The sequence below is a fragment of the Xenopus tropicalis genome, chromosome 3 (genome assembly GCF_000004195.4).
Source record: "Xenopus tropicalis strain Nigerian chromosome 3, UCB_Xtro_10.0, whole genome shotgun sequence".
NCBI lineage: Eukaryota > Metazoa > Chordata > Amphibia > Anura > Pipidae > Xenopus > Xenopus tropicalis.
In genome coordinates this window covers 143887620-143911616 of record NC_030679.2, presented here as the reverse complement: position 1 = coordinate 143911616, position 23997 = coordinate 143887620, and the positions used below count along the sequence as shown (strand labels likewise).

The 23997-nt window shown below is 43.5% G+C and overlaps 2 protein-coding genes across 5 annotated transcripts; both read left to right on the top strand.

Moving 5' to 3' along the window:
• Nucleotides 1-800: 800 nt before the first annotated feature.
• Nucleotides 801-23603, top strand: gal3st4.1 (galactose-3-O-sulfotransferase 4, gene1). 4 transcript variants are annotated; one of them, NM_203832.1, is given in 8 exon segments: nt 7687-7790; nt 15981-16077; nt 18762-18874; nt 19198-19462; nt 19614-20558; nt 20655-21469; nt 21518-22087; nt 22763-23603. In NM_203832.1, coding segments are annotated over 3 exon segments (1215 nt in total). In that variant the 5' UTR covers nt 7687-7790; nt 15981-16077; nt 18762-18874; nt 19198-19249; the 3' UTR covers nt 20712-21469; nt 21518-22087; nt 22763-23603.
• On the top strand, nt 20615-21919 carry LOC116409572. Its single transcript, XM_031898255.1, has 3 exons — nt 20615-20623; nt 20769-21421; nt 21590-21919. The coding sequence occupies exons 1-3, from the start codon at nt 20615-20617 to the stop codon at nt 21606-21608; spliced, it is 681 nt and encodes a 226-aa protein (XP_031754115.1). The 3' UTR covers nt 21609-21919.
• Nucleotides 23604-23997: the final 394 nt, after the last annotated feature.

Here is a 23997-nt window from a genome sequence, read left to right as displayed (position 1 = left end):
CGGCGGCCCGCCATGCTCCCCTGATGCGTTAAACTGATGTACTCAGGGGAATATGGCTTGGGGGGCCCCTGCAGGGGATTAGGGAGGCTCTGAGTGGGGTTAGGGGGTGCAGCAGGGGCCCCTACTGGGTGCGGGGGGACTTTTCAGGACTTTGCGGCACTTCGGGAGGGGGTGTGAAAATGGGGGAGAGCCTTCATAATGGGGTAACTCCCAGAGAAACACAGCTGGGTGAGATGGGACCCCATAGGCCGCTCTCTCCTAAAGACTGTTTGGGGGGAGGTTCCTGGCTAGGGTTGCAACCTCACCCCTTTAATACCAACCACATATTGAATTCACACCCTGCATGGCTATCTAGCAATTCATTTACATGCATGCTGCAGCCTGAACTGATTTATGTGCAGCCATGCAGCGTGCATCTAATTCAATATATATAGACTATAATCCTAGCCCTTTTTAACTCCCCCATTGAAGCTGAGCTTCCTTGAAAGGAACAGGGGAGCTTTTATTATAAGGACATTTCCTATGATGAGCCCAACCATTTGCTGACTGTTTGCCGGGGATGTTTGTCTGTTGATGTCACGCCCTGCCCACCCCTGTGTTAGGGCAGTAGTACAGCCCCGGGTAGGAAGGATAAGCTTTGTGCAGGTCGACCCAATGCTAAAAGTAGGTAGGGCCATGCATTATTGGAGGCAAATATAAACACTAAAGACAATCCATCAGGACTGGGGAACTGACATCACTGGGAGGGGGGGGGTCACCAAAGCTTTGTACAAACACCCTCCCTCAGGCATCTCTTTATACCCATAGGTACAGGCGTTCCTGTGTATATACAGGGATTATGTGCCACATACATTGCAAAGTGTCCTAACCCATCAGAGCTGTACCTGCGCGTATACAGGTGAGAGCCTTTTCTCTAATACATAGTACGGGGCACAAAATGTCTTTAGTGTATTGGTAAGGGTAGGGGTGCAGGGTATCTGTCTGTCTGTAATACATGCCCCCCCATTGTATTTCTACTTAATATATTATATCAAAGTGTATTTAATATTTGGCATTTGCCTCTTACTATGAATGTATATAGGTGTGTATCTATGGGGTGTATGTACAGTGTATGTATATAGGTGTGTATCTATGGGGTGTATGTACAGTGTATGTATATAGGTGTGTATCTATGGGGTGTATGTACAGTGTATGTATATAGGTGTGTATCTATGGGGTGTATGTACAGTGTATGTATATAGGTGTGTATCTATGGGGTGTATGTACAGTGTATGTATATAGGTGTGTATCTATGGGGTGTATGTACAGTGTATGTATATAGGTGTCTATCTATGGTGTGTATGTACAGTGTATGTATATAGGTGTCTATCTATGGGGTGTATGTACAGTGTATGTATATAGGTGTGTATCTATGGGGTGTATGTACAGTGTATGTATATAGGTGTGTATCTATGGGGTGTATGTACAGTGTATGTATATAGGTGTGTATCTATGGGGTGTATGTACAGTGTATGTATATAGGTGTGTATCTATGGGGTGTATGTACAGTGTATGTATATAGGTGTGTATCTATGGGGTGTATGTACAGTGTATGTATATAGGTGTCTATGGGGTGTATGTACAGTATATGTATATAGGTGTCTATCTATGGGGTGTATGTACAGTGTATGTATATAGGTGTGTATCTATGGGGTGTATGTACAGTGTATGTATATAGGTGTATATCTATGGGGTGTATGTACAGTGTATGTATATAGGTGTCTATCTATGGGGTGTATGTACAGTGTATGTATATAGGTGTGTATCTATGGGGTGTATGTACAGTGTATGTATATAGGTGTGTATCTATGGGGTGTATGTACAGTGTATGTATATAGGTGTGTATCTATGGGGTGTATGTACAGTGTATGTATATATATCATACCTCCCAACATTTCATTAAGAGAAAGAGGGACAAAAATATGTAACGCGGGTAGTGCAGGGAAATGTTTGTGGCCACACCCCCACATGCCACACCCACTTTACATGCCCCAGATGTGCCAGTATAATCACTAAATAAAAAGAATAAAGGACATATTAACTTCAAAGGTGCCAGTATGACTACATTAAATTGATAAAGGGCATATTAACCCCAGACATGCCAGTAAAATTACTAAATGAAACTGTTAAAGGGCATATCAACTTCAGACATGCCAACAGTTCTGTGCATTTGCCAAAGTTATAAACAGGGCCAATTCCAGTGGTACATAAATCTCTGTTATTTCCTTCCATTCTTAATCAGTTGAAAGCAAAACAATATAAATGTACCACTAGAAGTTCTAGCCATATTAACAAGGCCTAAGGTTCCCAGACTTATAAGGGCCCCTTTTTAAATGTCTGCTAGATTTCATGAACGGATCAGCGATACCTCTGTTTTCTATTGTGCATGCTGTGCTCTGCCAGAGATTCCCAGGAGTGGGAGATACAGTGGAGGAAATAATGATTTGACCCCTCACTGATTTTGTAAGTTTGTCCAATGACAAAGAAATGAAAAGTCTCAGAACAGTATCATTTCAATGGTAGGTTTATTTTAACAGTGGCAGATAGCACATCAAAAGGAAAATCGAAAAAATAACTTTAAATAAAAGATAGCAACTGATTTGCATTTCATTGAGTGAAATGAGTTTTTGAACCCTCTAACAAAAAAAGACTTAATACTTAGTGGAAAACCCCTTGTTTGCAAGCACAGAGGTCAAACGTTTCTTGTAATTGATGAGCAAGTTTGCGCACATTTTAGGAGGAATGTTGGTCCCACTCCTCTTTGCAGATCATCTCTAAATCCCTAAGGTTTCTGTCTCTGTGCAACTCTGAGCTTGAGCTCCCTCCATAGGTTTTCTATTGGATTAAGGTCCGGAGACTGACTAGGCCACTCCATGACCTTAATGTGCTTCTTCTTGAGCCACTCCTTTGTTGCCTTTGCTGTATGTTTTGGGTCATTGTCGTGCTGGAACACCCATCCATGAGCCATTTTCAGTTTCCTGGCAGAGGGAAGGAGGTTGTCGTTCAGGATTTCACGATACATGGCTCCGTCCATTTTCCCGTTAATGCGAATAAGTTGTCCTGTGCCCTTAGCAGAAAAACACCCCCAAAGCAAAATGTTTCCACCCCCATGCTTGACGGTGGGGACGGTGTTTTGGGGGTCATAGGCAGCATTTTTCTTCCTCCAAACACAGCGAGTTGAGTTAATGCCAAAGAGCTCTATTTTGGTCTCATCAGACCACAGCGCCTTCTCCCAGTCACTCACAGAATCATTCAGGTGTTCATTGGCAAACTTCAGGCCTGCACATGTGCCTTCTTGAGCAGGGGGACCTTGCGAGCCCTGCAGGATTTTAATCCATTGCGGTGTAATGTGTTTCCAATGGTTTTCTTGGTGACTGTGGTCCCTGCTAATTTGAGGTCATTAACTAACTCCTCCCGTGTAGTTCTAGGATGCTTTTTCACCTTTCTCAGAATCATTGACACCCCACGAGGTGAGATCTTGCGTGGAGCCCCAGAGCGAGGTCGATTGATGGTCATTTTGTGCTCCTTCCATTTTCGTACAATCGCACCAACAGTTGCCTTCTCTCCCAGCTTCTTGCTAATGGTTTTGTAGCCCATTCCAGCCTTGTGCAGGTCTACAATTTTGTCTCTGACATCCTTGGACAGCTCTTTGGCCTTTCCCATGTTGGAGAGTTTGGAGTCTGCTTGATTGATTGATTCTGTGGACAGGTGTCTCTTATACAGGTGACTAGTTAAGACAGGTGTCCTTAATGAGGTTGACTAATTGAGTAGAAGTGTCTAACCACTCTGTGGGAGCCAGAACTCTTAATGGTTGGTAGGGGTTCAAAAACTTATTTCACTCAATGAAATGCAAATCAGTTGCTATCTTTTATTTAAAGTTATTTTTTCGATTTTCCTTTTGATGTGCTATCTGCCACTGTTAAAATAAACCTACCATTGAAATGATACTGTTCTGAGACTTTTCATTTCTTTGTCATTGGACAAACTTACAAAATCAGTGAGGGGTCAAATCATTATTTCCTCCACTGTATATGTTAGGGGCGGGAAGGTGAAACTGCCCAGCACACAAATAAACACAGCAGCCTCTTCTGCCTGATAAAAGACAGAGCACACTCCCAGCCCCTGACCCGGTGAGCAGGAGCAAGGAGAGGGATGCAGCCAATGCTGATAGTTAACCCTTGCCTGTCACAAATGCTCCTCCCAGGACAATTAAACATCAAGGTAAATCTGTGAGCTTGGGGTAGCAGGGGAGATTCAAGAGTTAAGGGGGCGGGGCTTTATTCCCTGGAGCAGAGCAGGCACAGCAACCAATTAAATGGCAATGCTGAGAAGCGGGACATCTAACAATGAATCCGGGACAGCGGGCAGTGCCATAAATATCGATATATATATATATGTATAGAGGAGCACTCCCTAAACTAATGTAGCGACTTGCCTATATCTATTGTACAGGACTATGCCACTTTAGGAATACTTGTTTATATTCCATCCCCCCCCGATATGACATCCAACCGGCGAAAATGTAAATCACCGGTGGGATGGCATATGCGTCGGCGTGATTCGTGGAAATCGCTGCAGTTGCCTCGAGAGGCAACTTCGCCAATCGCCACCGTGTATGCCATCCCACCTTACGATTTACATTTTCGCTGGTTGGATGTCATATCGGGGAGATTAGTCGCCCGCAACAAGGGAGATTTGTCGCGGGGGCAACTAATCTCCCCGTGTACCAGAGCCTTAAGGGTGAAGACACATGGAGCTACTTAGTAGCAGCTACTTGTCATAGCTACTAAACACCAGAAAATCCCCTGCCATAGACAATACTTAAAAATTGTCTCTGCTAAAACACACGTAGAGACAATTATCAGTAAATGATCAGAACTGTCTATTTTAGTAGCCGTGACAAGTAGCTGCTACTAGTAGCTCTGTGTGTCTTCACCCTTAAGGTCCCCATACATGGGCTGATTGTAGCTGCCAATATGGGTCCCTTGGACCGTTTCGGAAGCTTATCGGCCCGTGTAGGGGCAGAAACGAGGGTTCTGGCCTGAAATTGGGCAGATATCGATCAGGCAGGTTAAGAAATTTAATCGGATCAGGGACCGCATGCAGTCCCCGAACCGACTGCCCCATTGCTGCCAATATAATTCGATCGTTTGGCCCCAGGGCCAAACGATCGAATTAGCCTACACGCTCCCTGATATTGTGTGGGGGGAGCCTAACATTTGGCACATCCCAGTGATTTTTACCTGCTACTTAGTAGCAGCTACTTGTCACGGCTACTAAACTCCAGAAAATCCCCTGCCATAGACAATACTTAAAAATGATCTCTGCTAAAACACACGTAGGGACAATTATCAGTAAATGATCAGCATTCGGCAGTTTATCAGCCCGTGTATGGCCAAACGATGGAATTAGCCTACACGTTCCCCGGTATAGCCCACCCGTAGTTGGGGAAATCGGGTGAAGATCCACTCGCTTGGGGACCTCGACAAACGAGAGAATCTTCATGTGTATGGGGTCCTTAAGATCTCTTAAGATCTTATCTGCTCTCTTCCAGCCTTGGGAATCTAGCGCAGACCTAACCAAGCCTAAAGGTGGCCATACACGCACCGATATTATCGTACGAAACCTCGTTTCGTACGATAATCGGTGCGTGTATGGCATGTCGGCGAGTCGACCGATATCGCAGGAAGCTGCCGATATCGGACGACTCGCCGATCGGACAAGTTTGAAAATTTTGATCGGGCGCCATAGAAGGCGCCTGACCAAAATTCTCCCTTCAGAGCTGAATCGGCAGAAGGAGGTAGAAATCCTATTGTTTCTACCTCCTTACCTGCCGATTCAGCCCTGAATGGTGTGTGGCGGATCTGACGATGTTTCGTGCGACCGATGGTCGTACGAAACATCGTCGGATCGCCACGTGTATGGCCACCTTTAGGGTTACTTTTAATCTCTCTTTTGTATGATAGGCAAGCACAGCCCGAGGGTATTTACACACAAACAGTGGAGGAGATAAGAGAGGTGCATAAATGTATTATTATCCCTATTAAACGTACATGTGGCACATTCTCTCCTGGTGTTTTCCAGCCAGCGGAGATATGTCTGAATGTTTCCAGCCATTCATCATAGATTACTTTTGACACTATATAAATTCAGCGAAAGACTACAACACATAATATGGAAGAGAGGCTCGATGGTAATAGGAACCGGTGAACAGAAAACCTAGGAACAGAGAGGCTTAGGAGATACTGAGGGGACCGTGGGCAAAGGAACTAGGGCAGGTAAATAGGTTTGGGGTAAGAAAGGAAGCAACTTTTGGGGTTGTAACATGTATGAAATAATTACATACCAATCTTTAGTTCTCATCTTACATGATGGCCATTCATGTTAAGACCCAATCGTTTGGAGAGGTTGCCAAACCAGCAAATCTTCTCCTGATATGTCGTCCTAAGGTGGGCGATATCGAATTCCAACCATGGGCATAGAAGCTGGTGGACCCAAAGAGTTAGATATAATGACCACTATGGTGCAAGTACTATTGAGTGCTGGATATGACCACCACACAGTGAGCGGTATGGAGTTTAGGTGCTCATACACGTTAAGATTCGGATCTTCACCCGATATCCCCACCTACGGGTGGGCGATATCGGGGAGTGTGTAGGCTAATTCAAAAGTTTGGCCCCAGGCAATGGGGCAGTCGGTTCGGGGACCGCATCAACGAGCCGATGTGGTCCCCGATCCGACTAGATTTTCTAACCTGCCAATCGAGATCTGGCCGATTTCAGGACAGATATCGGTCGGGCAGGCCCGTCGGTAGTCCCCATACACGGGCCGATTAGCTGCCGAATTGGTCTAAGGGACCCGAATCGGCCCGTGTATGGGGTCCTTTATGGATATGAGGACTACCATGGGATAGGTAGGAAGTCCTAGATAAAAGAGGCAAAAGGTGGGCATACATGGGCCGATTTCAGCTGCCGATATCAATCCTTTAGCCTGTGTATAGGCAACAACGAAGGGCCTCCCCGACCAACACCTGGCCTGAAATTGGACAGATCTCAATCAGGCAGGTTTGATTTTTCCATCGCATTGATGTGGCTACGAAACCAAGCTTAAGCCCGCCATTTTCATTAGATCGGTTGGCTCTAGGGACAAACAATCAAATTACCCCGATATCACCCATCCATAAGTGGGCATATCGGGAGAAGATCTGCTCTCTTGGCGACCTCACCAAGCGAATCTTACAGAGTATGGGCACCTTAAGAGACAGCATTGGGTAAACGTTGAACAAAAACATCGAGCGAGGGAAGTCAATGAGCAAATAGGTACATATAACCCCAGGTGGCACCTTGCATCACTTCAGTGGCTCTAAGTACAAAGTAATGTGCAAATATTTCCTTTGTGGTGACTGTGGGTTGTATAAATGTACAATGTCCTAGTACAGGATGTGAGAACGTGCAAGCTCCACGCTGGGGTAAACTGGTTGGGCTTGTAAAGCCACTTTGTGGACATCAGGGGAAACCAACAACAAAAGAGCCAGATGAGTTCAGAGGTGGTCATTTTGAGCCTCAAGCATCTCTTTGAAATGAGTTACATTTTTGTACCAAAGAGTGACAGGTCAAGAATTATGAGTTCTGGACAACCCAGTTAACCCAGATATCCCAGTTCAGTAGCCATTGATATAAGTAAGCTGCATGGTGTGCATTATCAGCTAGGACTGAGGCAAGACGACTGCTGAGAAGACTCTGGGCTAACAGGTAGATACAATATATATCTTATCGTTTCTTTTCCTTGTTAGTGTGCCAGTCCTTCCATTACTCTATGGTTGTATATATTAGTAGGTGTCTGCTGTCCATCAGTACATGGGAAAAACCCAGTGGGCCGGGTCTGAGTTGGGCAGCGGCGGTGGTAGCCCTAGGAGGCCTACAGGTACCCAGTCCAACTCTGGACATTGGCACCCTGGATGCCCAAAGGGGCACTGTGCAAGAGCAGGAGGGCCTGTGCCATAAGGCAAGTTTTAACAACTCATGTTTGAGTTTTACTTGCCCTTTGTGTGTGTCAACAACAAGAACACACCTGGGTCACTTTCATTAGCTTCTCTTACGCAGGGTTTATGGAATTTACAATGCTATTGGGTTAATAATGAATTTTAACAAAGCAGGATATGTAAACAGAACATGACATGGAGCAAGATATACAGTAATGGACTAATCCATAGAGGTCAGTGCCCCCCCCCCCCCACGCTTAGAATAAACTACAGAATAGACTGCATTGAATAGAAACCACCTTTAATAAACAAGAACTATCAACATATACATGGGTAATACATGTATATATATAATTTCTGGGTTTGGGGGGCGGAATACAAACCTATACTGCTTATTATTGTGCTTTCTTTATTATATAATATATATATCTTATAATAACTACCTCTGTGGTACATTAGGGACAGCAAAGGGCGTATTAGACAGAGAGAGAATTTGGCATTGAGAAATTCTAAATATCCTTAATGCCCCATATGAAGAGGACAGAGGGTGGGCTATAGACTTGGGAAACTGGTTATTTGCTATTTATACTAATATGTTAGGGCTGCTATTGATGGGAACTACCCAAACCTGTTAGGCAGGAAGCCTAGATATGGGGAAATACTAGTTGCATGGATAATAGATCCCATACTCCTATTATTATTGGATCATATTGAGTCATGGCTGCCATCTTTCAGTCCCAAGCTATTGTATCCTTACTAGGGATGGGCCGAATCCATTATTATTATTATTATTATTATTATTAACGTTTATTTATAAAGCGCCAACATACCCCGCAGCGCTGTACAATAAGTGGGTTACATACATTGGACATACAGAGTAACATATAAAGCAATCAGTAACCGATACAGGAGGGGAAGGGAGCCCTGCCCAAAAGAGCTTACACTCTACAAAAAGAGCTTACAATATCTATCATCTATCTATCTGGCTATCTCTCTGTATCTAACTCTCTCTCTCTCATCTATCTATCTATCTATCTATCTATTTCTCTGTATCTAACGCTCTTCATCTATCTATCTATCTGTCTATCTCTCTGTATCTAACTCTCTCTCTCTCATCTATCTATCTATCTATCTATCTATCTATCTATTTCTCTGTATCTAACGCTCTTCATCTATCTATCTATCTGTCTATCTCTCTGTATCTAACTCTCTCTCTCTCTCTCTCTCTCTCTCTCTATCTATCTATCTATCTATCTATCTATTTCTCTGTATCTAACGCTCTTCATCTATCTATCTATCTGTCTATCTCTCTGTATCTAACTCTCTCTCTCTCATCTATCTATCTATCTATCTATCTATCTATCTATTTCTCTGTATCTAACGCTCTTCATCTATCTATCTATCTGGCTATCTCTCTGTATCTAACTCTCTCTCTCTCATCTATCTATCTATCTATCTATCTATCTATCTATTTCTCTGTATCTAACGCTCTTCATCTATCTATCTATCTGTCTATCTCTCTGTATCTAACTCTCTCTCTCTCTCTCTCTCTCTCTCTATCTATCTATCTATCTATCTATCTATCTATCTCTCTGTATCTAACTCTCTGTATCTATCTATCTATCTATCTATCTGGATATCTCTCTGTATCTAACTCTCTGTATCTATCTATCTATCTATCTATCTATCTATCTATCTATCTATCTATCATCTATCTATCATCTATCTATCTATCTATCTATCTATCATCTATCTATCTATCTATCTGGCTATCTCTCTGTATCTATCTATCTATCTATCTGTATCTAACTCTCTGTATCTATCTATCTATCTATCTATCTATCTGGCTATCTCTCTGTATCTAACTCTATCTATCTATCTATCTATTTCTCTGTATCTAACTCTCTTCATCTATCTATCTATCTATCTATCTATCTATCTATCTATCTATCTGGCTATCTATCTATCTATCTGGCTATCTATCTATCTATCATCTATCTATCTATCTATCTATCTATCATCTATCTATCTGGCTATCTCTCTGTATCTAACTCTCTGTATCTATCTATATATCTGTCTATCTCTCTGTATCTATCTATCTATCTATCTGGCTATCTCTCTGTATCTAACTCTATCTATCTATCTATCTATCTATCTATCTATCTGGCTATCTCTCTGTATCTATCTATCTATCTATCTATCTATCTATCTCTCTGTATCTATCTATCTATCTATCTATCTATCTATCTGGTTATCTCTCTGTATCTAACTCTCTGTATCTATCTATCTATCTATCTATCTATCTATCTATCTATCTGGTTATCTCTCTGTATCTAACTCTCTGTATCTATCTATCTATCTATCTATCTATCTATCCATCTATCTATCTATATCTATCTATCTATCTATCCATCTATCTATCTATATCTATCTATCTATCTCTCTGTATCTATCTATCTCTCTGTATCTATCTATCTATCTATCTATCTATCTATCTATCTATCTAACTCTCTGTATCTATCTATCTATCTATCTATCTCTCTGTATCTAACTCTCTGTATCTATCTATCTATCTATCTATCTATCTGGCTATCTCTCTGTATCTATCTATCTATCTATCTATCTATCTATCTATCTCTCTGTATCTAACTCTCTGTATCTATCTATCTATCTATCTGGCTATCTCTCTGTATCTAACTCTCTGTATCTATCTATCTATTTATCTATCTATCTATTTATCTATCTATCTATCCATCTATCTATCTATCTATCTATCTATCTGGCTATCTCTCTGTATCTAACTCTCTGTATCTATCTATCTATTTATCTATCTATCTATTTATCTATCTATCTATCCATCTATCTATCTATCTATCTATCTAGCTATCTCTCTGTATCTAACTCTATCTATCTATCTATCTATCTATCTATTTATCTATCTATCTATTTATCTATCTATCTATCCATCTATCTATCTATCTATCTATCTAGCTATCTCTCTGTATCTAACTCTCTCTCTCTCTATCTATCTATCTATCTATCTATTATTAACACTTTATTAACATTTATTTATAAAGCGCCAACATATCCCGCAGCGCTGTACAATAAGTGGGTTCCATACATTGGACATACAGAGTAACATATAAAGCAATCAGTAACCGATACAAGAGGGGAAGAGAGCCCTGCCCAAAAGAGCTTACACTCTACAAGGAGTAACATATAAAGCAATCAATAACTGATACAGGAGGGGAAGGGAGCCCTGCCCAAAAGAGCTTACACTCTACATTATTTTGGGATTTGTCGGAACCCCGAATACTGAGCTGAATAAGGAAGGGTTGAAAAAATGTTCAACTTCTGTGTTTATGTGACAAAAAGTCACATCATTTTATGATTCAGTTTTGGTTCAACCAGGAGCGTGGATTCGTCCAACTCTGAATCCTTCTGAGAAAGGCCTAATCTTGGGCGAATCCCAAACTGGATCCTGGATTCGGTGCATCCTTAATACTTACTACATGTTGGGCATCTTTATTAACACTGGAGACAAACATCACCGGTGATGCTGCTTATATCAACCAATCAGCAGTCATATACAAATGCAAAGATCTGTTTGGTTGCTATGGGCAACATCCCCGGTGACATTTGTTTACACCCCATTGTGTAAAGGTCCTTTGGGCTTGGGGTCCTTCAGACCGATTCGACAGCTTATCTGCCCGTTTATGGGCACCCATGATGAGCCTACCTGACCAATATCTGTCCAAAATTGGGAAGATCTTGATTGGCCAGGTTTGAATTTCCTTTTGGATTGGGGACCGCATTGGCTCGTTTACTGACAATTGAATTAGCCCAAACGAGCGGATCACACCGTGTATGGCCACTTTTATTGTCAGGGCTTTGTAATGATATTTCCTATTGGGTCGTATGAGGTGAGTGAGGACTACTGTATCTATGAGAAGACCTTTGTTCTAAAGATAAGTCCCTTCTGATAATAAAAAAGATAAATTGGGAAATATTAGAAAACAAGGAGGATATCTGCCTGTTTATGGGCACCCATGACGAGCCTACCTGACCAATATCTGGTCCAAAATGGGGCAGATCTTGATTGGCCAGGTTTGACTTTCCTTTAGGATCAGGGACCGCATTGGCTCGTTGACAGACGATTGAATTAGCCCGATGATATTTCCTATTGGCTCGTATGAGGTGAGTGAGGACTACTGTATCTATGAGGAGACCTTTGTTCTTAAGATAAGTCCCTGCTGATAATAAAAACGATATATTGGGAAATATTAGAAAACCAGGAGGATCCGCCTAGCACTACTGGGCTTGTGTTGTGTTTCTGCGAGAGGTGGAATTTACGAGGCTACTGGGTTACCTATCTGAGATAAGCTTCTAACAATGAAGTCACTAGTTACCTATTTAAGTAGTAATTAACATTCTCACACCCATACACATGTCTCGCTGCTGCCCGGGAGCATCTGATGCTTTGTTGGAGGAACACAGGTGGAGGTCTATTGTCTGTATCTGGTAGGTGCAACAGTTAGTGATGTACTGTGTATCCTAGCATTTCTCTATTTACATTACATTACATTAACATTTATTTATAAAGCGCCAACATATTCCGCAGCACTGTACAATATGTGCTCTATCTGCCATTTCTCTATCTGCCAGTTCTCTATCCACTATTCCACTAGCTGCCATTTCTCTGTCCACCATCCCACTATCTGCTATTTCTCTTTTCACCATTTCACTATCTGCCAGTTCTCTATCCACCATTCCACTATCTGCCATTTCTCTATCCACCATTCCACTAGCTGCCATTTCTCTATCCACCATCCCACTATCTGCTATTTTTCTTTTCACCATTCCACTATCTGCCATTTCAATATCTGCCAGGTCTCTATCCACCATTCCACTATCTGCCATTTCTCTATCCACCATTCCACTATCTGCCATTTCTCTATCCACCATCCCACTATCTGCTATTTCTCTTTTCACCATTCCACTATCTGCCATTTCGATATCTGCCAGGTCTCTATCCACCATTCCACTATCTGCCATTTCTCTATCCACCATTCCACTAGCTGCCATTTCTCTATCCACCATCCCACTATCTGCTATTTCTCTTTCCACCATTCCACTATCTGCCATTTCTATATCTGCCAGGTCTCTATCCACCATTCCACTATCTGCCATTTCTCTATCCACCATTTCTCTATCCACCATTCCAATATCTGCAATTTCTTTATCTGCAGGTTCTCTATCCACCATTCCACTATCTGCCATTTCTATATCAGCCAGGTTTCTATCCACCATCCCAATATCTGCCAGTTCTCTATCCACTATTCCACTATCTGCCATTTCTCTATCTGCAAGTTCTCTATCCACCATTCCACTATCTGCCATTTATCTATCTGTCAGTTATCTATACGCCAGTTCTCTATCCACCATTCTACCATCTGCCATTTCTCTATCCACCATTCCACAATCTGCCATTTCTTTACCTACCATTCCACTATCTGCCATTTCTCTATCCACCATTCTACCATCTGCCATTTTTCTATCCCCCAGTTCTCAAATCTGCCAGTTCTCTTTTCATGTACAAATAGCACAACCCTGCCCATCAGGGCTTCATTTAGAACTTACTTTTATGACCCCTGTAGTCACATTGCCCTTTACAATGAGTTAATAAATGAGTGAAGTTTCTCTGGGCAGAATATGAGTGCAGATCCATTCACACTACTAATTGTGTAATTTTCTGTGTGGAGTACTCCCTCCATGTAATCACTATAATTACATTTAATGACAATATTGTGTATGTAATTAGCACGTAATTACACAGACCGCCTCCCTTTTTATTAAGAATTAATGATGTTACGTTTTACCCATAATGCCTGGTTTCGCTCTCAGTACCAGCCCCATATCCACGCGCCGCGATCCCCACACTTACCCTTTTATTGCACTGGTTTCCTGGTTCCCATGACTAAAGAATCAGTCAGTTTTGCCTTTATTACACCGTTACTTTCTAAAATTGCTCTAGAACCAATTGTGCACCGTAAAGTACCCGTTTGTTAAAGGAGGGGGGGAGTTAAGGAGACCCACTTGGAAGCCATTTTTGGGTTCCGACCCAAAGAATCTCTGATTTAGACATTAATGGGCAGATTTACTAAAAGTCACAAACTGCTGAGAGTTTCTTGATTAAAAAATTTGACCGACAATGTATTTATTAATAGTCATGATCATTTGTAAGTTGATCGTACAAAAATTTTGAATTTTGTGTTATTTTCATGCCAAACTTTGGTGAAAGTTTAATATATTGCTTATGTGTTTAAGTTGCCCTTGAAAGTGTGTGAAATAGAAAACAATAATGTGTTTAAGTTGCCCTTGAAAGTGTGTGAAATAGAAAACAATAATGTGTTTAAGTTGCCCTTGAAAGTGTGTGAAATAGAAAATAATAATGTGTTTAAGTTGCCCTTGAAAGTGTGTGAAATAGAAAATAATAATGTGTTTAAGTTGCCCTTGAAAGTGTGTGAAATAGAAAATAATAATGTGTTTAAGTTGCCCTTGAAAGTGTGTGAAATAGAAAACGATAATGTGTTTAAGTTGCCCTTGAAAGTGTGTGAAATAGAAAATAATAATGTGTTTAAGTTGCCCTTGAAAGTGTGTGAAATAGAAAACGATAATGTGTTTAAGTTGCCCTTGAAAGTTTGTGAAATAGAAAACAATAATGTGTTTAAGTTGCCCTTGAAAGTGTGTGAAATAGAAAATGATCATCTGTTTAACTTCCCCTTAAAAATGGGTAAAATAGAAAACAATAATGTGTTTAAGTTGCCCTTGAAAGTGTGTGAAATATAAAATAATCATCTGTTTAACTTCCCCTTAAAAATGGGTAAAATAGAAAACAATAATGTGTTTAAGTTCCCCTTGAAAATGTTGCGTGTCAAATGCGTTTCGCTGATTTTTTTTTCCCCGTTTGGTGAGATTTTCGGCAAAGCGAAATGGGCCAGATTGGCGCATCACTAGTGGCAACCCTACGCTGGCCAGAGCGGCCCATCTCCATGCCCATATAGTACATTCTACATCTCTCCGACTTGCCTTTGCGCCCAATGTACTTGCCCAACGTCGGCCATGATTTATGGTTTTCGTTGCCACGAGACCCTTCGGAGCTTTAATCCAAAAACAAACAGTCTCGCTGCTCAAGCTGAACTTTACTGTCAGCCTTTCAAGGTCAGGCCCATTGAACTCATTATGGGTAATTTACGAGGGATTTCCACCTGGGTGCACTCTGGTGGTCACGTGATCAGTTTAAAGATACAGTGCGCCATTATGAGCTGGGACTGATATACAGGCCATAGAACCAACTTAGGTGCCCACACAGAAATGTTCCTGCTCTTCAATTGGTCTTTATTATTTATTTGTTATAGTTTTTGAATTATTTCCCTACTTCTTCTGTTTGCTGCTTTCAAATGGGGGTCACTGACCCCGGCAGCCAAAAACCTATTGCTCTGTGAGGCTCCAGTTTTATTGTTACTTTTTGTAACTTTCTCTTCTATTCGCCCCCTCTCCTATTCATATACCCGTCTCTCATCCAAACCGCTCCCCCGTTGCTAAGGTAACTCGGACCCTAGCAACCAGCTGCTGAAACTCCAAACTGGAGAGCTCCTGAACTGAAAATGAAATCATTAAAAAAACTATAACAAAAAATGAAGAATTGAAAACTTGCTAAGAATAGACCATTCTATAACATTAAACGTTAACCAGAAAGTAAACAACCCCTTTAATAAAGACACACACTCCCTTTTATGCTGCTCGCCCTGACACAATGTTACTGACATGAGCTGAGTAGGGGGCTCAGTGATATCTGTCACTTAATTGCCCCCCCAGCACCAACAGCTGGGAGCAGAAAGGGTGCAGATACCTCCATTTCTCGGTGCCCCAATTCACTTCCATTTGCTTTGGGTTTCAGGGAGACGTGCCGGCCTCGCTCGGTAAGGAGATTACGCTGAGGGTGAGAGGAGGAGAGACCCCCTGAGACATCTACGAGGGAGCTGCGTAGCTTGGAGGTGAGAATGATCCTTCTGGGTTCCCGTACTGCTCCATCTCCTCAAGGCAGGGATTCATTCCAGGGTTCTGTTCTATTTGTGGCCCTGTACTTTGCACCTTCAATGCCATCCATCAGAGCACTTTGTTGGGCATACAAGGCAATACTACTTGGCTTTTGGGCCCCCCTCCCCACCATGCCACTTGGTCTGCACCAAACCCAGGGTCGGGCTGGGCTGGAGGGACAGTGGCCCACAGGACCCCCTCTCTCTCGATGCGCCTAAATATGCACAGGGGGTGATGGGGAACACTGCTGGGGTCCCTTGGGGGGGTGTGGGGCCCCTGTGGTGCCAGCCCCAGTGGGCCATGCACCCCAGGTCCGACCATGACCAAATCTCTTGGTCCACATGGCCATGATGGATCTCATACCCCTTCTCTACATGGCCTCCCCTATGGCCTTCCCTGTGGCCTCCCCTATGGCCTTCCCTATGCCCTTCCTTATGGTCTTCCTTATGGCCTCTCCCATGGCCTCCCCTATGCCCTTCCCTATGGCCTCCCCTATGCCCTTCCCTATGGCCTCCCCTATAGCCTCCCCATGCCCTTCACTATGCCCTCCCCTATAGCCTCCCCCATTGCCTTCCCTATGCTTTTCTCTATGCCCTTCCCTATGGCCTCCGCCATGGCCTTCACTATGCCCTTCCCTATGGCCTCCCCTATGGCCTTCGCAATGCCCTTCCCTATGGCCTCCCCTATGGCCTTCACAATGCCCTTCCCTATGGCCTCCCCTATGGCCTTCACTATGCCCTCCCCTATAGCCTCCCCCATGGCCTTCCCTATGCTTTTCTCTATGCCCTTCCCTATGGCCTTCACTATACCCATCCCTATGGCCTCCCCTAAAGCCTTCACTATGCCCTTCCCTATGGCCTCCCCCATGGCTTTCCCTATGTTTTTCTCTATGCCCTTCACTATGCTCTTCACTATGGCCTCACCTATGGCCTCCCCTATGGCCTTCACTATACCCTTCCCTATGGCCTTCCCTATGCCCTTCCTTATGGTCTTCCCTATGGCCTCTCCCATGGCCTCCCCTATGCCCTTCCCTATGGCCTCCCTCATGGCCTTCCCTATGCTTTTCTCTATGCCCTTCCCTATGGCCTCCCCCATGGCCTTCACTATGCCCTTCCCTATGGCCTCCCCTATGGCCTTCACAATGACCTTCCCTATGGCCTCCCCTATGGCCTTCACTATGCCCTCCCCTATAGCCTCCCCCATGGCCTTCCCTATGCTTTTCTCTATGCCCTTCCCTATGGCTTCCCCCATGGCCTTCCCTATGCCCTTCCCTATGGCCTTCACTATACCCATCCCTATGGCCTCCCCTAAAGCCTTCACTATGCCCTTCCCTATGGCCTCCCCCATGGCTTTCCCTATGTTTTTCTCTATGCCCTTCACTATGCTCTTCACTATGGCCTCACCTATGGCCTCCCCTATGGCCTTCACTATACCCTTCCCTATGGCCTTCCCTATGCCCTTCCTTATGGTCTTCCCTATGGCCTCTCCCATGGCCTCCCCTATGCCCTTCCCTATGGCCTCCCTCATGGCCTTCCCTATGCTTTTCTCTATGCCCTTCCCTATGGCCTCCCCCATGGCCTTCACTATGCCCTTCCCTATGGCCTCCCCTATGGCCTTCACAATGCCCTTCCCTATGGCCTCCCCTATGGCCTTCACTATGCCCTCCCCTATAGCCTCCCCCATGGCCTTCCCTATGCTTTTCTCTATGCCCTTCCCTATGGCTTCCCCCATGGCCTTCCCTATGCCCTTCCCTATGGCCTTCACTATACCCATCCCTATGGCCTCCCCTAAAGCCTTCACTATGCCCTTCCCTATGGCCTCCCCCATGGCTTTCCCTATGTTTTTCTCTATGCCCTTCACTATGCTCTTCACTATGGCCTCACCTATGGCCTCCCCTATGGCCTTCACTATACCCTTCCCTATGGCCTCCCCTATGGCCTTCTTTATGGTCTTCCCTATGGCCTCTCCCATGGCCTCCCCTATGCCCTTCCCTATGGCCTCCCCCATGGCCTCCCCTATGCCCTTCCCTATGGCCTCCCCCATGGCCTCCCCCATGGCCTCCCCTATGGCCTTCACTATGCCATGGCCCTGACTTTTCCAGTTCAGACTTTTTAGTAAATGTAACGTAAATTAATTTTTATAAATAAAAAAAAAAAAAGAGAAATGTTAGTCAGTGTGCCCCTAAATGAGTATTAATAGACTAAGGTGCAGATTTAGTAAAACTCTAACATTTGTCATATTTTTATTTTTAACTCATTTCCCCGACTCTCCGAAATGTACAAAAAAAAAATCCGTGCCGGAAAAAGTTGCAGAAACTGCAAATTTTTCAAATTGTTGGGGCGAAAAACTCAAATTTTTCAAATCATCACTCAAAAACCAGTGTCAGAAATCCGAAACCTCTAAAGTGAAAGGGAGGGGCCTCTGCCATTGGCTTCTGCACCATCTCGGCGACTTTTAGCGAATGTTTAGCTGTTTGGACGCATAGCAAACAGCATCGCCAAGCGGGCGGATCTGAAGGTGTATGGGCACCTTTAGACATAACCATTTGATTGGATGAGGCCCTCCAACATATAATTGGCCCGTTCATGTTATAAGTTGCTCAATGAACTCAAGTGACCCACACTCAGCACTTTCTCCCTAGGAAACAATGAAGTTAGTCCGGTTCTGCAGGCAAATAACCCAGAGGCTCTGGCTTTTTGTTCTACTGACTCTCGGGGTTTCTGTTTGGCTTCTGGGCACCAACACCCAGCAAAGGTAAGTGGCCTATTGTCCGACTCCACCTGTTCACATACTGCTCTCACACGTGGGTACAATACCTTCTGTTGGACTTGGCCACCTACAACAGACCACCTATGTCAGTACAGAGGAGACAATTAATCCGGGGCCATTAGGGTGATAATCATCCTTCAAGGCATTTTTGAGACAGTTTATTTTGCATTATGGGTAAAAAAAAAACCCACAGTGAATTGGCCCTATGCACTCCTTTCATAAATAAGCCCCATGTTCTGCTGTTGAGCACCCTCAATTCAACCAGTTGGGGTTCTTTTTCTGCTCTCACACTGTATTGTTGTTGACAGGAGGCTTCTCGGCAATGCTTCAGAGGATACTTGCCGGGCAAAGAATCACATAATGTTCCTGAAGACCCACAAGACAGCGGGGAGCTCCATCCTGAACATCTTGCACCGCTATGGCGACAGGAACTCCCTGAACTTCGCTTTGCCCTACGAACGGGACTTTAACTACTCCAGTTATTTCAACGCCAGCTGGGTGAAAGGGTTCAACAATGCCAGCCGGGCGCCCTACGATATCCTCTGCCATCATATGCGCCTCAACATTTCAGAGGTAATGGCTCTTTCCCTTGTAGGATCAACGCAAGTGGGGCGGGGCTATAAAATGGCCAATACTGGTCTAATACTATAAATGCATTTAGGAAATACAATTCAATGATTGTGGTCTTAAGACAAGATCATTGAAAATAGTTTTCTCTTTCCAGGTTGGCAAGGTCATGCCTTCAGACTCCTTCTACTTTACCATTCTACGGGATCCAGCTGCCATGGCCGAGTCGGCTTTCTCTTACTACCGAACGTACTGTCCCACCTTTAAAGAGGCACCAAACCTGAAGGCGTTTATCTACAACACTTCTCTTTATTATCGACCCAACAACGAATCTCATCATTACGCCCGCAACCTTCTGTGGTTCGATCTTGGGATGGACCCTGATGAGCCTTTCACAGAGGAAATGGCAAGTGAGGGAGTAAGGGCGGTGGAAGATGCCTTCAACCTTGTCCTATTTGCCGAGCACTTTGATGAATCAGTTATCCTTCTCAAGGAAGAACTGTGCTGGGAGCTTGATGATATATTGACATTCAAACTCAATGCTCGGGAGACCCCCACGCAACTAGAACAAGAGGACATTGAGAGGTTACGGGCTTGGAATTCCCTGGACTGGTATCTTTATGTCTATTTCAACCGCACTTTCTGGGAAAAAGTGGAGCGATTTGGTAGGGAAAGGATGGACATGGAATTGAGGAGGTTAAGAGAACGCAGACAACAGCTGGCTGAGTTGTGTCTGGAAGGCTTGAAGCCTTTAAAAGCTGATGAAATACAGGATGAGGAGATAAAGCCATATCAGCCTACGGATGAGAAGATCTTAGGTTGGAAAGTAAGACATGATCTCAGGCCCAGCACCAAGGCCAGATGTGTCCAAATGATAACTCCAGAGGTGCAATACAAGTACCTTTTGGATGACTGGCAGTTCCCAGAAGATGCACGGTACAGGGCCAAGGAAAAGGAGCTAGAAGCCAAGAAAAGGTCAAAGAAGATCCGAGGGAAAAAACCAGAGGCAGCTCCAGTGAATAAACTAGCAGTGTCTCCAAGGAATAAGCCAGACATGGTTGCAGAGAATAAGCCAGAAGTGGTTGCAGGGAATAAGCCAGAAGTGCCTTAAGAGAATAAGTCAGAAGTGCCTCCAGGTATTTAGCCAGAAGTGGTTGCATGGAATGCGTCAGAAGTGGTTGCATGGAATAAACCAGAAGTGGTTGCAGGGAATAAGTCAGATGTGGTTGTAGAGAATAAGCCAGAAGTGCCTTAAGAGAATAAGCCAGAAGTGCCTTAAGAGAATAAGCCAGAAGTGCCTCCAGGTATTTAGCCAGAAGTGGTTGCATGGAATGCATCAGAAGTGGTTGCAGGGAATAAACCAGAAGTGGTTGCAGGGAATAAGCCAGAAGTGGTTGCAGGGAATAAACCAGAAGTGGTTGCAGGGAATAAGCCAGAAGTGGTTGCAGGGAATAAGCCAGAAGTGGTTGCAGGGAATAAACCAGAAGTGGTTGCAGGGAATAAGCCAGAAGTGGTTGCAGGGAATAAGCCAGAAGTGGTTGCAGGGAATAAGCCAGAAGTGGTTGCAGGGAATAAGCCAGAAGTGGTTGCAGGGAATAAGCCAGAAGTGGTTGCAGGGAATAAACCAGAAGTGGTTGCAGGGAATAAGCCAGAAGTGGTTGCAGGAATAAGCCAGAAGTGGTTGCAGGGAATAAACCAGAAGTGGTTGCAGGGAATAAGCCAGAAGTGGTTGCAGGGAATAAGCCAGAAGTGGTTGCAGGGAATAAGCCAGAAGTGGTTGCAGGGAATAAGCCAGAAGTGGTTGCAGGGAATAAGCCAGAAGTGGTTGCAGGGAATAAGCCAGAAGTGGTTGCAGGGAATAAGCCAGAAGTGGTTGCAGGGAATAAGCCAGAAGTGGTTGCAGGGAATAAGCCAGAAGTGGTTGCAGGGAATAAGCCAGAAGTGGTTGCAGGGAATAAGCCAGAAGTGACTTCAGGGAATAAACCAGAAGTGGTTGCAGGGAATAAGCCAGAAGTGACTTCAGGGAATAAACCAGAAGTGCCTCAAGGAAATTAGCCAGAAGTGCCTTAAGAGAATAAGTCAGAAGTGCCTCCAGGTATTTAGCCAGAAGTGGTTGCATGGAATAAGCCAGAAGTGGCTAAATGGTCAGTAGACCCAAGGGGAAAGCCTAAGGTTGGCTATATGTGACCACACTTCACAGAATTCGCCAGTGGCTGGCTTAAATGTCAACTGACTTTAGAAACCAAGCCAGAGTTTGGCTAGATGTCAATAGACTACTTGTCCTAGAAGAAGCAAGTTGGCTAGATGTAAGCTGACTCCAATATATAAAGCATTGGTCCCTTAAATGTCTACAGACTGCAGAGACTGAGAGGCAGTGTTACAAATGTTATAATTACCCCTTATTGGGGCAGAACAGCCCTATTGGGTTTATTTAATGGTTAAATGATTCCCTTTTCTCTGTAATAATAAAACAGTACCTGTACTTGATCCCAACTAAGATATAATTACCCCTTATTGGGGGGCAGAACAGCCCTATTGGGTTTATTTCATGGTTAAATGATTCCCTTTTCTCTGTAATAATAAAACAGTACCTGTACTTGATCCCAACTAAGATATAATTACCCCTTATTGGGGCAGAAACAGCCCTATTGGTTTATTTCATGGTTAAATGATTCCCTTTTCTCTGTAATAATAAAAACAGTACCTGTACTTGATCCCAACTAAGATATAATTACCCCTTATTGGGGGCAGAACAGCCCTATTGGGTTTATTTCATGGTTAAATGATTCCCTTTTCTCTGTAATAATAAAACAGTACCTGTACTTGATCCCAACTAAGATATAATTACCCCTTATTGGGGGGCAGAACAGCCCTATTGGGTTTATTTAATGGTTAAATGATTCCCTTTTCTCTGTAATAATAAAACAGTACCTGTACTTGATCCCAACTAAGATATAATTACCCCTTATTGGGGCAGAACAGCCCTATTGGGTTTATTTAATGGTTAAATGATTCCCTTTTCTCTGTAATAATAAAACAGTACCTGTACTTGATCCCAACTAAGATATAATTACCCTTATTGGGGGCAGAACAGCCCTATTGGGTTTATTTCATGGTTAAATGATTCCCTTTTCTCTGTAATAATAAAACAGTACCTGTACTTGATCCCAACTAAGATATAATTACCCCTTATTGGGGCAGAACAGCCCTATTGGGTTTATTTAATGGTTAAATGATTCCCTTTTCTCTGTAATAATAAAACAGTACCTGTACTTGATCCCAACTAAGATATAATTACCCCTTATTGGGGGCAGAACAGCCCTATTGGGTTTATTTAATGGTTAAATGATTCCCTTTTCTCTGTAATAATAAAACAGTACCTGTACTTGATCCCAACTAAGATATAATTACCCCTTATTGGGGGCAGAACAGCCCTATTGGGTTTATTTAATGGTTAAATGATTCCCTTTTCTCTGTAATAATAAAACAGTACCTGTACTTGATCCCAACTAAGATATAATTACCCCTTATTGGGGGCAGAACAGCCCTATTGGGTTTATTTAATGGTTAAATGATTTTTAGTAGATTAAGGTATGGAGATCCAAGTTAGGGAAAGATCCCTTATCCTGAAAACCCCAGGTCCTGAGCATTCTGGATAACAGGTCCCATACCTGTATAGCACATTTATTCACTTTACATTACACATATTATTAATACCTACCTCAGCTGTTATCAGTCTGTATGATACCTACCTCGGCCACACAGATCTGAGGGTTAATTTATGACCTCCAATTCAGGTTTTTTACCCATCATGCCAGTGTTTTCTCCCGTGACTCCATTGTGGTTACTGGCAGGAGTTGAACCTGACGCAATTGCAGCCAATGTGTTAAATACGCATCACGCAGCCCAACTGCAACTGACTGGGGGGTTGGATTTGCGCTTCCTCAACTTCTCCAACCCCAATACCCCCCCCATTCAGACTGAGGATGAGATAAATATTCCTGTCCATTTCATTGGTCCCATTAGATTCATTTGTTTTGTACATGATGATCTGATTGCCCCGGCACAACTGTAACTCCCCGTATCATGCACTATTTAATTTATTTATGTATTAAATAAACTGTATATACACTTATTTATAAAGCTACTCTTGGCTCGCCTCATTTAATCTAGAAGCTTGTGAGTTGGTGTAGAAGCCAATGGGAGGCAAATTCAAACTGTTTGAGGTTCTTTTGAGCTTGTTAACTCACAAATTATTGGTATTTGAGTTCGGGGTGGGGAGGAAAGGAGATCTCACCATCAGCATAGGAAGGGGTTCCTTACTGTAAGGGCAGTCAGGTTATGGGATTCCCTACCAAGAGAGGGGGGATGAGTGATTCATTGGGGGTGGGGAGGAAAGGAGATCTCACCATCAGCATAGGAAGGGGTTCCTTACTGTAAGGGCAGTCAGGTTATGGGATTCCCTACCAAGAGAGGGGGGATGAGTGATTCATTGGGGGTGGGGAGGAAAGGAGATCTCACCATCAGCATAGGAAGGGGTT